The 15,454-nt window shown below is 45.2% G+C and overlaps 1 protein-coding gene across 1 annotated transcript in view; it reads right to left on the minus strand.

Moving 5' to 3' along the window:
• Positions 1-15,454, minus strand: part of CDK6 (cyclin dependent kinase 6) — a 160,339-nt gene that overhangs the window by 8,961 nt on the left and 135,924 nt on the right. Inside the window, exons 6-7 of the mRNA XM_044293156.1 lie at positions 3,445-3,495; positions 506-641 (exon numbers count right to left, since the gene is read on the minus strand). Of these exons, the coding sequence (XP_044149091.1) occupies positions 506-641; positions 3,445-3,495 (187 nt within the window). The remainder of the gene's footprint in view (positions 1-505; positions 642-3,444; positions 3,496-15,454) is intronic.

Here is a 15,454-nt window from a genome sequence, read left to right on the forward strand (position 1 = left end):
TATTGTCTCTCTTAGATAAAGGAGTTTTCCAACATGACTGAAAAATAAATGGCCGGATGAAAGTACCAGAAGTAACATTGGCTCGGCTCCTGACATTTCCAGTTCCTAGAAGGGATGAAGCTTATGACCAGTGAGTCTCTGTGGTCACACGCCATTTGTGAACACGCTACTGATTGGCCGGTAGATGGGACATGCGGCGCTGAAATAGCGCGACTTTCTAAAGTTTTTTTTTCTTTTTCATTAATGTTGGACAAAGCATATTTACCAAACTTTGCCTCTTAACTAATTTCTGATTTACTAACATTAGGGATGGAAAACGTCTTTAAAATAAACCTAAGAAGTTATAATAGTAAAGGTGAGAACACTCTCTTATCAGGACTAGTGTTCATCCTGATCTTCCTGGTTCCGGAATAGACTGGCAGCGGTAAAATTGGTCACACAGGCAGTGATATTGGCGTGTTTTTCAGATGGACGGGGTTCACTGCACTTTTATGAATCAACTCACCAGAAGTAAATCTTTGCCTTGTTCTTCAATGTCTGGAACAACATCTTCTAAGGGCTGCGGTTGTCTGTATTGAAATGAGCTCTGTGGAATGGCCACTTCACTCGGCCACGACTCTTCCTCCGGAAGACCAATCACGCTGAAGAGAAAAACACAACCATCTAGCCATCAGTCAGATATGTGTACAATACATAGAAATCCTGGTGTCCAGACTGTAACACTCCAACCTAGGTGCATAGTTAGCAACACCACCTTTCATGCACGTCTGCAAAATCCATAATCGCCGCTCCATCATTTAAAACGTGTGAGAAAACATTTCCACAAAGTGGACACTAGGGGGAGATATTGCTCCTGGTTCGTGATTGAGTAGCAAAAATACTGTGTATTCATTAGCCTTAATGTATCAGACATAGCAGAGCTGGAGAGGGTTCAGAGGAGGGCAACTAAAGTAATAACTGGAATGGGTGGACTACAGGACCCAGAAAGATTATCAAAATTAGGGTTATTCACTTTAGAAAAAAAGACGACTGAGGGGAGATCTAATTACTATGTATAAATATATCAGGGGTCAGTACAGAGATCACTCCCATCATCTATTTATCCCCAGGACGGTGACTGTGACGAGGGGACATCCTCTGCGTCTGGAGGAAAGAAGGTTTGTACACAAACATAGAAGAGGATTCTTTACGGTAAGAGCAGTGAGACTATGGAGCTCTCTGCCTGAGGAGGTGGTGATGGGGAGTACAATAAAGGAATTCAAGAGGGGCCTGGATGTATTTCTGGAGTGTAATAATATTACAGGCTATAGCTACTAGAGAGGGGTCGCTGATCCAGGGAGTTATTCTGATTGCCTGATTGGCTTCTACCTCACAGGGGTTTTCTGCCTTCCTCTGGATCAACTTGCAGGATGACAGGCCGAACTGGATGGACAAATGTCTTTTTTTCAGCCTTACAAACTGTTACTATCAAAAAATACCATAATATATATATTTTTTCTTATAAACATTTTTTCTATTTTTGCTGCAGTTTATTTTTTACTACTTTTTGTGATTATCCAAGTAAAAAAAATGAACAATTCTAGTTTTCACACGGGACACTAGAGCACACACAATAGGCTGACATTTCCTGTTTAGTGTAGCTCAATTGACAGCTTTGCTGCATAGACTTTGACATGACTAGCAGAGCCATCTCATTATTATTAGAGAGTGGTTGAGTTAAGGGGCATATGTTAGCAGTTTTGACACACCAAAACTGCTGACAGTGCTAAATAGGTGACAGGGGGAGCAGTGTAAGCATACCTGGAATGATGATCTTGCAGGCTGCATGACTATTAGATTTTACTTTTAACTGCCCCCCCCTCTCAGTGCCACAATTTCAAGCAGCGGTACCCTCACTTCTCTGCACTGAATGCTTCCCTATGTGGGATGTATTAGTGCAGGAACCTAGGGACTGCCTTTATGGCACTTGTGATCATAATGTCGCGTAAATTAAAAGTTGGATCTACTAATTATACAACCGGCAGGATCATCATACTCTCATCGCAGGGGAGCTGTTTGGTCAGCAGAAGCTTCCAGTAAAGGACCGCTGGGATGCTGTAGTTATAAGTGACTACAGCATATGAGCGGTTGAGAGTCCATGATTGAAGTTGTCTCCAATCACAGACTCTGCCACAAGGCAAAACAGCTCCTAAGCGAGTGCCATCGTATGTAAGGGGTTAATCTGTCAAAAAAATTTACCATATCCATATAAAAATAATCCGCTTTTCAGCCTTTGTCACCTCATTATCATCATTGGACAAGAAAGTTAATTTTCCTATTATAAAGCTGGAAGCAGACGACACAGGATCCCACCATCAAAAATACAGGATGGGGGCGGCTCAGCTCCTCCTCCCTCTCCCGGCACAGTACCCTCTGCACGTCACAGCATTACAACAACTACTGCCACCGAAGTAGCAAAACCAGACAAGATAGCTGCAACCATAATCATGTAGGGAAAACAGTATAAAATATGCAATCAGAAAATAAAAATCTGATATAAAAAGATCTCTGAGGACTCCAGTCATTGACTTACAGGCAGTGTCGGACTGGGGTTCCTTGGGCAAATTATTCTTGAGGCCCAACCCTTATATTATTTATAAAGTTTAAAGGGGTTGTCTCACTTCAGCAAATAGTGAGAGAGTTAATACAAGGCACTTACTAATGTATTGTGATTGTCCATATTGCTTCCTTTGCTGGCTGGATTCATTTTTCCATCACATTATACACTACTTGTTTCCATGGTTACGACCACCCTGCAATCCATCAGTGGTGGTCGAGCTTGCATACTATAGGAAAAAGCGCCAGCCTCTCTGGTCGACGGAACCGGGGGAGCGCACATAGGCTGGTGCTTTTTCATATAGTGTGCAAGCACGACCACTGCTGATGGATTGCAGGGTGGTCTGTAACCATGGAAACGAGCAGTGTATAATGTGATGGAAAAATGAATCAAGCCAGCAATGGAAGCAATATGGAGAATCACAATACATTAGTAAGTGCCTTGTATTAACTTCCTCTACATAATAAAAGCCATTTGCTGACGTGAGACAACCCCTTTAAAAGGATTTGAATCAAAGAAATAGACCCTAGTGGCAATGTACTGTCTTTAAGGGCAGCTCCAAATGTTTTTTTTCTCTCCTGAACCTTTGGGGCCCACTATGATATCAGAGCCAGAGTCTTTTGGAGGATCCTCTGGTACTCTGCTGGGCCAGTCTGACCCTGCTTTCAGGGCAGCTAACTGTAGGGGCACTAGCGAGACAGTTCTCTTCCGTCTGGAGGACGGAGCCAATTCGCATATTTAAAGTTCCCCACCTACCAGTATGGCCACAGCTAAATGGGGCGGGGGTACTTATTCACACCACTGTCCATTCAGCCTTGCCAAATATTAAATTGACTTCTGTAACTTACTCAAATATCTTCTCTAGCTGATCCACATCTGAATTTCCACGAAACAAAGCCCTAGAAGAGAAGAGCACGGAGGTGGTCATCGATTAGTCAGGAAACCTGGTAATACAAATATTCAAAAAGATCCTGTAATACAGACCCAGGACCTTCAGGACTTACTTTTCTTCTCACCAAAAGGATCTCTGCTAAGTAATTTAAATGGGTTGTCCAAGAATGACAACCTATGGGGGTCCGATCACTGAGACTCCAACCGATCAAGAGAACCACTCCATGCCAATGTCTACGTGGCTGCAGATGATAGTGGAGTACAGAGCTAGGCTATATCCAGAAGTCCTAGAGAGGTGATACAGCAGACATGGGCCCCTTGTTCTCATGATCGATTAGGGCCCCAGCAGTTGGACTCACACTGGCCAGACACTTATCACCTATCTAGTGGATGGTGATAACTTGCCATTCTGGGACAATAAGTTTAATGAGACCAGGGGTGGAAAAAATATTGTGGACTGTTGAGTTGAGAAGCAACTGGTTACCATGGTGGCTATGAGAAGTTCCATAAAAATCAACAGAAGATAATTTTTAGCGCACAGGCTATCTGCCTCCTGAGAGATATCTAAACTGGTTACTGGAAAAATCATATGACCAATATTTCACAGAAGCTGACCAAAAAAAAAAAACTCACCAAAAAGGAGATGTGTGACTGTAATGAAGATATACGGAAGTGATTACAATATTAGAGCGAAAGGAGAAGTTTATTGGGGAAAACTGTATAATAAAAAGGAGGCTCTAGAACCCTGTTGGGCCACCTCTAGTCTGGATACAAGATGAGATACGGCCTCTAGCCTGGAGACCAGATGAGATACGGCCTCTAGTCTGGATACAAGATGAGATATGGCCTCTAGCCTGGATACAAGATGAGATACGGCCTCTTCCCTGGATACAAGATGAGATACGGTCTCAAGCCTGGATACAAGATGAGATACGGTCTCAAGCCTGGATACAAGATGAGATATGGCCTCTAGCCTGGATACAAGATGAGATACGGCCTCTTCCCTGGATACAAGATGAGATACGGCCTCTTCCCTGGATACAAGATGAGATACGGTCTCTAGCCTGGATACCAGATGAGATATGGCCTCTAGCCTGGATACAAGATGAGAAACGGTGACTAGCCTGGATACAAGATGAGATACGGCCTCTAGTCTAGACACAAGATGAGATACAGCCTCTAGCCTGGACACAAGATGAGATACATCCTCTAGCCTAAATACAAGATGATATACGGACTCTAGCCTGGATACAAGATGAGATGCAACCTCTAGCCTGGATACCAGATGAGATACGGTTGGGCATGGAGGCATACAGATTCTGCTTAGTATCCTACGGTACATTTGCCCACAGATGTTACTGCTGGGCCTGTAGATCCTGTACACCTGTAGGTTGGTAAAGCTGGTGCCCCAGCTGGTCACGTAAATGCTATATTGGTGATAAATCTGGTGACAGGGCAGCCAAGGAAGTGTTGGAATCTGGAGGAGACATTCCTGGGAAACCCTTGCTATGTGCAGACGAGCATCACATACAGACAGTTGTCCCTTTCTATTCTATCCTTGGTCTAAGGCTACTTTCACACTAGCGTTAATATTTTCCGGTATTGAAATCCGTCACTGGGGCTCAATACCAGAAAAAAACGGTTCTGTTTTGTCCCTATTCATTGTCAATGGGGACAAAACGTAACTAAACAGAACGGAGCGCTCCAAAATGCATTCCGTTTTTTTCACATACCGGAGAGAAAACCTCAGCATGCTGCGGTTTGCTTTCCGTCCCTGGATGCAGAGCAAAACGGATCCGTCATGACCCACAATGCAAGTCAATTGGGATGGATCAGTTTTCTCTGACACATTCTGACCCCCATTGATTTTCAATGGAGTTCATGACGGATCCATCTTGGCCATGTTAAAGATAATACAACCGGATCCGTTCATAACGGATGCAGATGGTTGTATTATCAGTAATGGAAGTGTTTTTGCAGAACCATGCCGGATCCAGCAAAAACGCTAGTGTGAAAGTAGGCTTAAACGATTTCTGATAAAGGAACCTGAATCTCCTTCACCTAAGTATCTGGGATGAGCATCATCATCCCAAATCAGTTCTGAATTCAGGGTGCATGGAAAAAACTATATACGAAAAATGTGGCTGGGAATCAGGCTGTGATCCAACTAACTTCTGCACATTTACATACGGTAACTTGGGTTCTTCTATCTTCACTGTCCACCAAGGGAGCATTATGTAATCTCCCGAGGCCACCAGCAGTTGTGTTTAGAAGAAGCCTCCAATGAAACTCAGCCAACTGGCTGCCTATGACTGACATGGTGATTTGGCACCTTAACTAAAGCCTGACAGTAGTGATTTTACCGGAGCAACTCAGAAATATTCTCAGAAGATGATATGACCGGGCACAAAACCATAAGCGAATTAAGAGCTTCTGGAATTAAACACTACCGCAGATGTTACGAGGCTTGGCATGGGTTCATGCGAACATTTTCATGCATGTCCATTTCTGTTTTTGAGCAAAGATCCAACATGTCATAATATTTGCTTCTTTGATCTTCTTGAATAGAACCAGTCCAGTAAAATATTCTCACGCCACCACCAGGTAGTCCTCCCTGACATTCCCAACCATTCCTTTAGTTCTTTGAGATGTTTCCTTGTTCTTTGAGATGAGAAATATGCTGTATGTAGATAGAACAGCTCCAAAAACTCAATGAACACTGTGGTCTGGCTCACAGTCATATATGTCCTGATTGAGACCATCTGGTGACGTGGAAGGCACAGATAGTGAAAAGGATGCTGCTGTGGAGGTCTAGACATCCTGGATTTAGTATGAATATTATAGGAATGCGATAACATTTGCCTGTAGAGATATATGGGATTATTATACTTTCCAGTCTAAACTCCTTTCAATACTAATGCTGATAATTAAAGGGGTGTTTCAGTTATATCATTTTATCCCCTATCCACAGGATAGGGGCTAACTATTAGATTGGTGGGGGTCCTACTGCGAGGACCCCCACCGATTATGAGAACAAGGGCTCCAAACCCTGTGGAGGCCCCCTGAAATGATGGGAGTGGGTTGTCGGAAATGTGGCCGATCCATTCCAGAGATAGCCGAGCGATGTACTTGGATATTTCCGAAACTCCCATAGATATGAATGCAGCGGCCTAGCGCATTTCCAACTACCCACTCCATTCATTTCAGGGTTTGGGGCCCTCATTTCCATGATCAGTGGTAGGACCCTCTGCTTCACGGAGATACGCACGGTTAGCCAGGAATTTCTGCAGCAAATGACCATCCTTGTAATGCAAAGAATGCTTGAGTTCACCAAACGGAAGCTGCTTCTAAAGGAGGACCCCCTCGTTGATGTCCATATGCCCTAATTTAACCCCCTTTAAAGGGGTTGTCCCATGAAAAATATTATTTTTCATAAAATCCATAACCTACTTATTAACATTTTTTTTGCATTTACGCATAAAAAAAATGCTCATGTCCCCAGATACTGCAGGAAGAGCGCCACCTGCTGTCTCTATGCGTCCACCACAGCAGTTACAGTATCGCGGTCTCACTCTCTTTATCACTTGCTCAGAACACGCTCCAGCTTCAGAAACAGACGCCTCGCCGCCCCGGGGATCCCTCCGCATACCCGAAGGAGCAAGACTGAGCGTGTGTGTCCACCTTGACACACTTACTGAGATGGACACATGAAGCCTGCTCATTAGAAACAGCAGGGGGTGCTATTCTAACATATCTATAACTGTCCGGGTGATAAGAGGTGCTGAACACCAAGCCTTATTCATTCCTATAATAAGCCTTTTGTACAAACAAATACAAAAAATTCTGCCAGCCGTCTACTTGGATGGAGGCACGCGCTTTTTGTGCGCTATATAAATACCCCTTTTATCATTTAGAGGTTATCGAATCAAAACCACAACTTCCCCTTCCATCACAGGAGCGTTTGCCGTGTTCGTCCTCCTGCCATAGATTACCAAGTGTGGGAGGGGATGACGAGCACTGAGTTTTCGAAGATGCAAAGGTATACAGCAAGTGCAACTACAACCCTCCCCATCCAACTGTAGTTTTGCAACAGCTGGAGAGTCACAGCCATAAGATGGCAGTACACCTTTAAAAGCGGCCAGCCGACGGCTAATCCTCCACCATATACATGCAAGCTTGGTCAGCCGAGTGTGAATGTGTTCTCAATGGGAAGAAATCGGCTGGCACACACGCCTGGTGGTGGGTTGTCTCCAGTGAGAACAGAGAATTGGGCATGCTGAACGTCAATAGGTTCAGTCCTGCTTTTATCAGGGGACAGCCAGCTCACCCTCCTCACATATATAACGATAGTTGGCCGATCTTATCAAAATTTTACTACAACGACACAAAACTTTATTTCCATATACATAATGGACTGTAGGTATTTTACCACCTTAGATCAGGATAGTCCTCTGTGACCAGACATCAACATGCCGAACAGAACCAGCCGCTCGGGGGCAAAAGTACAAAAAACACAATTCATTTTCGCAAAGCGGTGGACAATGCAGTAACATTTGCAAGTGTTGACTGCCTGACACGGTTCAAATCAGCCATTTGGGGTAACTTTCATCTATAGTGTGTGTGATCAGGTAAACATATGCTGGGATTTCCTGCTGGTAGAGAGGGAGGATGGGCTGCTTTATCCACAGTCTGGACACAGTTTGCATTAGACCGTTCCTACATGAATTGCATCCTTTCTTAATTGTTTTTGTGCCGAAATTATGTTTATTGGGGGAAGCTGGTGCCCGCTGATCACCCTGGGTTCGGTGTGGCGTTCAGTTGGGTAAAGTAGGCCAGGTCAGAGTATAACTTTTCCTCCGTAATGGGTGCTGCAGTATTGTATTCCGGCCTATCATGTACTGCATGGACACACGGCGCCCACCACAGTAGGACCCCACCCTCTATGACAGCCATATGTTATAATAAGGCATATGGACACGGGTCGCCTTCCTAAAAATCAACCCCTTTAACAAATAGTTGAGTAGTAAAGATCTTTGTTCGGATTCTTCTTAGATGATAGGGTCACTCGAGGTGTTACAGGGCTCTACCACACTTCTGGTTTTTGTCTGTCCTTAGGGCCACAATCTGCAATAATGAGAAAGGCTGCAGCGGATACTGAAAGTCGGAGGATATTAGATGAAGCAATTGTTTCTGGAGCACTCTGGGAAACTAAATGTTTAAGCAGCTGGTCCCGAAGCCCAGCCAAGTCAATAAGTTCCATGATGACACTGGTTTCCGGCGTCCAGGTTACAGCTGATGTCCCCCGGTGTGACTGCGCCTTCTGGACAGTAATGGAGCCTTCTGTTTTAAAGTCACATTAACTGCAGTTTCTTCAGCTTCTTAGGTAATTTGTTCTCTAACCTGTTAATCTTCAGCTAGTGTGGAACTACAACTCCCAGCATGCCCACACACTCATAGGAGTGGATACTGGACTTAGTTTGCCTAAAGGGGTTGTCAAGCTTTTACTCTGTGATGGCCTGTCCTCGGGATAGCTGCTTGTCGGGACTCTGCCCGCCCTGCCGATCAGCTGCTATGGTGTAGTTAGTTCTGTCGCCGGAACTACACAGCTACGTTAACCGTGTAGTGGACGGCGCATGTCACTGACTTCAGTGGGAGCAGCGCTGCGATAAGAAGCTCCCTTCACTACAAGGTTGATAATTCTGTGTATTTCCAGCTGCAACTTCCGGCAACGGGGCTAACTACACCCAAAAAACTGATCAGTGGAGTGCGTGGTATCGGACCCCCACAGATCAGCTAGTGATGGCTTATCCTGAGGATCGGCCATCACTTTGCAGAAGCTGGACAAGCTGTTTGACATAGTCAGTTCTAATAGACAATTGGGCCTTATTTAACAAAACTGTCCAGCAGAGGAAAAAAAAGTACAGACCTTCTGACTTCCATTCTAAAATGACCGCCATGAGCCTCTGGTTCCCCTCCCATTGGTCCTATGAGGACCATCTTCTGACTTCCATTCTAAAACCTTCACCATGAGCCTCTGTTTCTCCTCCCTTTGCCCTATGGGGACCAAGCGTGTCTGAAGAGGCTGCGTTAATTTATCTATGTATGTCCATATACCCCACAGTCATAGTCGGACTTGGCCACCAAAGGATCCTCCGGTGGGCCCAAGCTCTGGACCCCTAATAAAACAGGTCCTATAGACAAAGAGTGTTGGTTCCTCTGGTGGGCCCAAGGGACTTCAGTCCGACACTGCACACAATCTATGGACCGTCTGTTTAGGCTGATGTCTATAGGCACTGATATACATCTTAGGCCTTTTGCGAAAGACCGTATGCCCTCCGAGACATATGGTCCGCGAGCGGGCCATATGTCCCGGAGCGGCATTGATCGTGCGCATGGGAGTACAAAGCATCATAGATTACAATGATGCTGTGCACGTCGGGCCGCCCGCGGGGCTATTGTCCCGCACTTATATGATCTTACGATCGTGTGCAAGAGGAATAACCACAACCACTGATTCGGAGGCCTCTGCCCGAGGGCTATCTAAAAACAGGACAGTCAAAAAATCTTTTGCTACCACCCCTGCTCACCGATGCGCAGGGGTGGACTGGAAACTTAAAGTGGCCCTGGAAAAATACTAAAAGTGGCCCCATTTTGTAGTTGGGTCCAAATTGATGGAAGGCAGGTCCGGCAGTATCATATTGGCACATTATACCACCCCAACAGAGCCAAATACCACAGTCCATCACAAAATACAGCCAGCAGGACAAAATACACCCCAAAAACTTCCACTGGCGAGGAGGAAGGCCCAGGCAGCCCCCTGGACATTGGCTCACCGGGAAATTTCCCTGTAAGGTCTATGGCCAATCCGTCCCTGTCGATGCGGTATGGCTTACATTTTAAGGGAAGCCACACTGCAAGATTGTAATATTGCAAGATGGACACCAGCGGCAGACCCCACTGACTTATAATGGAGTCCATCATGTTCCGTTGAGGTGTCCACCATGTTGACAGGAAAACTAGTGCAGCGTTTTGGGCCTCACATGCAGATCCATAATGTAATCCATATGTGATTTACCTAATTGCCAGTCACCGCTTTGGTATTGTTTTCTCCAGTCTTAAATTAAAAAAAATAAAAAAATTCTGAGAATCTCTATTTCCTGGAATTCAATGTAAATGCAGTTTTTTTTACCTCAGAAAAGCAGCCTAAATCTCCCCCTCCCCTCGTCAGCCCCGCCACAACCCCACGTGCATGTCACACAAAGCCAACGTTTGCAGTCACAGACTTCCTCGTGTTTCCCTGTCACAGACTGATCTCACCGCAGCGCTGAGCCCGTACTGGACGCCTGGCAAGGATGAGCGCTGGGAAGAAAACCGCACTTGTATTGCCAAGTCCCCGCTGTTACAATAAAAGCCGACCGCAGAGTAATGCTGTTACTGGGTTTTACAACGGCTGTCAATCACACGGCCGCTGACGCTGAGAAAAGGAGCTTACGAGTAAACCAGAGATAATAAAACTTACAGAACACGGTGGTATTGTCTCTGTACGCCTCAGAGACTATATGGGGGCACACAGAACCTCAGGGGCGTGCCTCTCAGGGGCGTACCAGGGCGCATAGCTTGGGGGGGGGGGACAAATGGGGACACATTATTGTGGTTTGGTCCTGCTTGTTTTCTACCCAATTACCATCCTTTTATCAATTTCAATTGGTTTCACCTGGTAAGTGACACCCCCAGGTCAGCTGTACAGAATGGCGGGCCCCAGGGGCCTTTAGACATGAGGGGCCCATGAAAATGTTGCGCTGCTGTTAAACATTCAGTTTTTACATAAATGGTTTGGTCCATATTTACACTACTAATGCATTACTACAGGGGTCAGCAACCTCTGGCACTCCAGCTGTTGGGAAACTACGACTCCCAGCATGCTCCATTCATTTTTATGGGAGTTGTGAGAACAGTCAAGCAAGTGTGCATGCTGAGAGTTGTAGTTTAACCACAGCTGGAGTGTTGAAGGTTGCTGTTCCCTGTATTACTATATCTTGAATTACATTGAAGGTTTAACTGTGTATAGCTGGCATAATAGCTTTCGCTGATGATTGCAGAGGGATTATCCTCATGATGATTCCCTAAAGCGCACGGTGGTCTCCATCCCTGTACAGTGCATGCGCCAAACCCACTCCTGAGAGATTCGGGGCCAGGCGTGAATATGTTTTAACTGCCTGTCCTGCCAGTCTTAGCGGTGGGGGCGTGGCAAACCAGGCAGGGGGTGGAGCTTCTGGGTGCAACTGCACCACATTAAAAAAGACGCATTGAGGACTACAAGTATTAGATTCAGTTGACATGCGCACGTTGGGTTAATGCCGATAATCTGGTGACAGATGCCCCTAAAGGGATTGTCGGGATGTTTAATATTAACCACTTCCTGACCAGGACTAATTTAGCAAATCTGACATGTGTCACTATGTGGTAATAACTTTGGAACGCTTCTACTTATCCAAACCATTTAGAGAATGTTTTCTTGTGACACATTATACTTCATGTTAGTGGTAAATTTGAGTCAATATGTTTTACCTTTATTTATAAAAAAAAATCCCAAAGTTAACGAAAATTTTAAAAAATTCACAGTTTTTTAAATTTGGACAGATAGTGATACCTCATAAAATACTCATTAACATTCACCATATGTTTACTTTATGTTGGCATCATTTTGGTAATGTAATTTTTTTTTTTTAGGACGTTACAAGGTTTAGAATTTTAGAAGCACGAACGTGTGTGCCCCGTTGCCGTATTGCGGACCGCATTTGCGGATCCGCAATACATGGGTGCTGTTCCGTGGGCATTCACTTGAATGGGTCCGCAAATCCGGAGATGCGGAACGGAAGCACGGAACGGAACCCTACGGAAGCACTATGGAGTGCTTCCGTGGGGTTTCGTCCCGTACTTCCGTTCCGCAAAAAGATAGAACATGTTCTATCTTTTTGCGGAACGGGCGGATCGCGGACCCATTAAAGTGAATAGGTCTGCGATCCGCTGCGGCTGCCCCACGGTCGGTGTTCTGCATTGCGGCCCGCAATTTCGGGTGCACACGTTTGTGTGCAGGAGGCCTTGAAGACCAGTTCAGTTCTGAAGTCACTTTGAGGAGCTCATATAATAGAAACCACCTATAAATGACCCCATTTAAGAAACGACACCCCTCAAACTATTCAAAACTGGTTTTAGAAATGTTGTTAACCCTTTAAGTATTCCACAGGAATTAAAGCAAAATAAATGTGAAATTTAAAAATTTCACTTTTTTTGGCAGATTTTCTATTTAAAGAGGACCTTTCACTCGTATACAAACTAAAAACTAACTCTATCTGTGGGCAGAGCGGCGCCCAGGGGTCCCCCTGCACTTACTAGTATGCCTGGGCGCCGCTCCGTTCGCCCGGTATAGGCTCCAGTGTCTCAGCTCCCTCTGTTGTATTGGACAGATTTTTTGTAGCCAGGCTTTGAGCTGTGCGCTGCGATTGGCCAGCGCTGCAGCAAGGGACACGCAGGGCCGTCTTTAATATTGATTGGACCCCGGGCAAAAATTTACTTGGGCCCCCCGGATCCCGCCTTCCCACACCTTAGCATGCAATCACGCCCTCCACCACAACACACACACAAAAAATCCACAAATCTGGTAGAGTACAGTGAATGACTATAAATACTTCTAGTTCTGAAGACTCCAGCGGCTCAGGATCAGTGCTCTGGGCAGCTGGGCTCAGGCTGGAAGTGGGCACCGCTCTGCAGGAAGGAGACCAGGGCTCGGCTCACCCTAGTGTTACAGTGCACCCCAGCACCCCACAGTATGCAGTATAGCACCCTATAGTATACAGCACCACACAGTATGCAGTATAGCACCCCACACTATACAGTACCCCACAGTATATAGTAGAGCAGTATAGCAGCCCACAGTATACAGCACCTCACGGTATACAACACCTCACTGTATACAGCACCCCAAACTATACACGATACAGCCCCCCACACTATACAGTACAGCAGTATAGCACTCCCCCCCACTATACAGGCCCCCCCCCCCCCACAGTATACAGGCCCCCACACAGTATACAGGCCACCACACAATATACAGCCCATTACACAATATATAGCCCACCACACAATATACAGCCCACCACACAATATACAGCCCACCACACAATATACAGCCCATTACACAATATACAGCCCACCACACAGTATACAGCCCACCACACAGTATACAGCACCCCACTATACAGTAGTTTACAGTATATTAACATAACAGCCCCTGTCACCTTTTTCTGATGTAATCTTTACACAAAAAAGCTCCACGGTTAACTTCTGTAGGACCTGTGATGACCTCATAGCCATGTGACCAGTAATTGCTAGGTTACTGGTCACATGGTAATGATGTCATTAAGGTCCTAAAGCAAAACTCATTAAGGTCCTAGAATTAAGATCATTAGCACAGTACGATCATGATGCCTGTGTAGCTGACAGCCTGACACCCGGGGCAGTAGCTAGCAGGGCTCAAGAGGCAGCTGCCTTGGGCCCCCCAGGAGCAACTGGGCCCAGGGCAGCTGCCCCTTTTGCCCCTTGGTAAAGACGGCCCTGGGGACACGCCTCCTACAAAAAAATCAGTCCAATACAACAGACGGAGCTGAGACACCGGAGCCTATACCGGGCGAACGGAGCGGCGCCCAGGCATACTAGTAAGTGCAGGGGGACCCCTGGGCGCCGCTCTGCCCACAGATAGAGTTAGTTTTTAGTTTGTATACGAGTGAAAGGTCCTCTTTAAATTTCTTTTTTTTTCCTGTAACGCATCAAGGGTTAACAACAAAACAAAGCTCAATATTTATTTCCCTGATTCTGCAGTTTGCATAAACACCACCATATGTGGTCATATACGGCTGTATGGGCACATGGCAGGGAACAGAAGGCAAGGAGTGCCATATGGTTTTTGGAGGGCAGATTTTGCTGGAATGGTCTTTGGGCACCATGTTGCATTTGAAGAGACCCTGAGGTACCCCCAAAGTGAAAACCCTAAAAAGTTACCACATTTTGTAAACTACACCACCCAAGGAATTTATAATGGGTGTAGTAAGCACTTGACCCAACAGGCTTTTTAAAGAACTTTTAATACTTGGGTGTGAAAATGAAAAATTAAATTATTTTTATTTTTTTTACAAGAAAATGGTCCTTTAGGCCCAAACTTTCTTTTTCACAAAGGATAACAGGAGAATATCCCCCCACAAGTTGCCATTTTCTCCTGAATACAGTAACACTCCAATTGTGGTCGTAAACTGTTATTTGGGGATACGCCAGGACTCAGAAGGGAATGAGCGGCATCGAATTTTCTGTCATGGTTTTTAAGAGCAATAACTTTTTACTTTTTCTGTCGACTGAGTTGTGTGAGGCTTATTTTTTGCGGGACAAGCTGTGGTTTTTATTGGCACCATTTTGGGGTACATTTGGCTTTCTAGTCGCTTTTTATTTTATTTTTTGGGAGGTGCAGTCACCATTTTACACTTGATGGGGTTGATCATGTGATATTTTTATAGAATCCAGTCGTTACCGACGCAACAATACCAAATATGTCTATTTTTTTATTTTACACAATAAGAACATGTTTTTGCGTTGCCATATTTTTTCAATTTTTCTGGCTATGTTTTTTTTATAGAGCCGGTCGTTACAGACGCGGCGATACATTTTTTTTCTAATTCTAACATTTATTAAATGACTTAATTGGGGGCAAATTTTTTTTTTTACATGTGAAACTTTTTTTTTCATACAAGACCTCTGGGGGACATTTAACTTCACTTCGAGGTCTTTGGAAGACCCCGTAGCTCCTGCACTCCCCCGGCAGTCACATGACCACACAAGACCACCGGGCCGGGACAGGAAGCAGCGCATTGCTTCCTCATCCGTATAAACAGCGATCTAGAAGGCAGTAACACCCAGGAA

The sequence above is a fragment of the Bufo gargarizans genome, chromosome 5 (genome assembly GCF_014858855.1).
Source record: "Bufo gargarizans isolate SCDJY-AF-19 chromosome 5, ASM1485885v1, whole genome shotgun sequence".
In the NCBI taxonomy this organism is placed as follows: domain Eukaryota; kingdom Metazoa; phylum Chordata; class Amphibia; order Anura; family Bufonidae; genus Bufo; species Bufo gargarizans.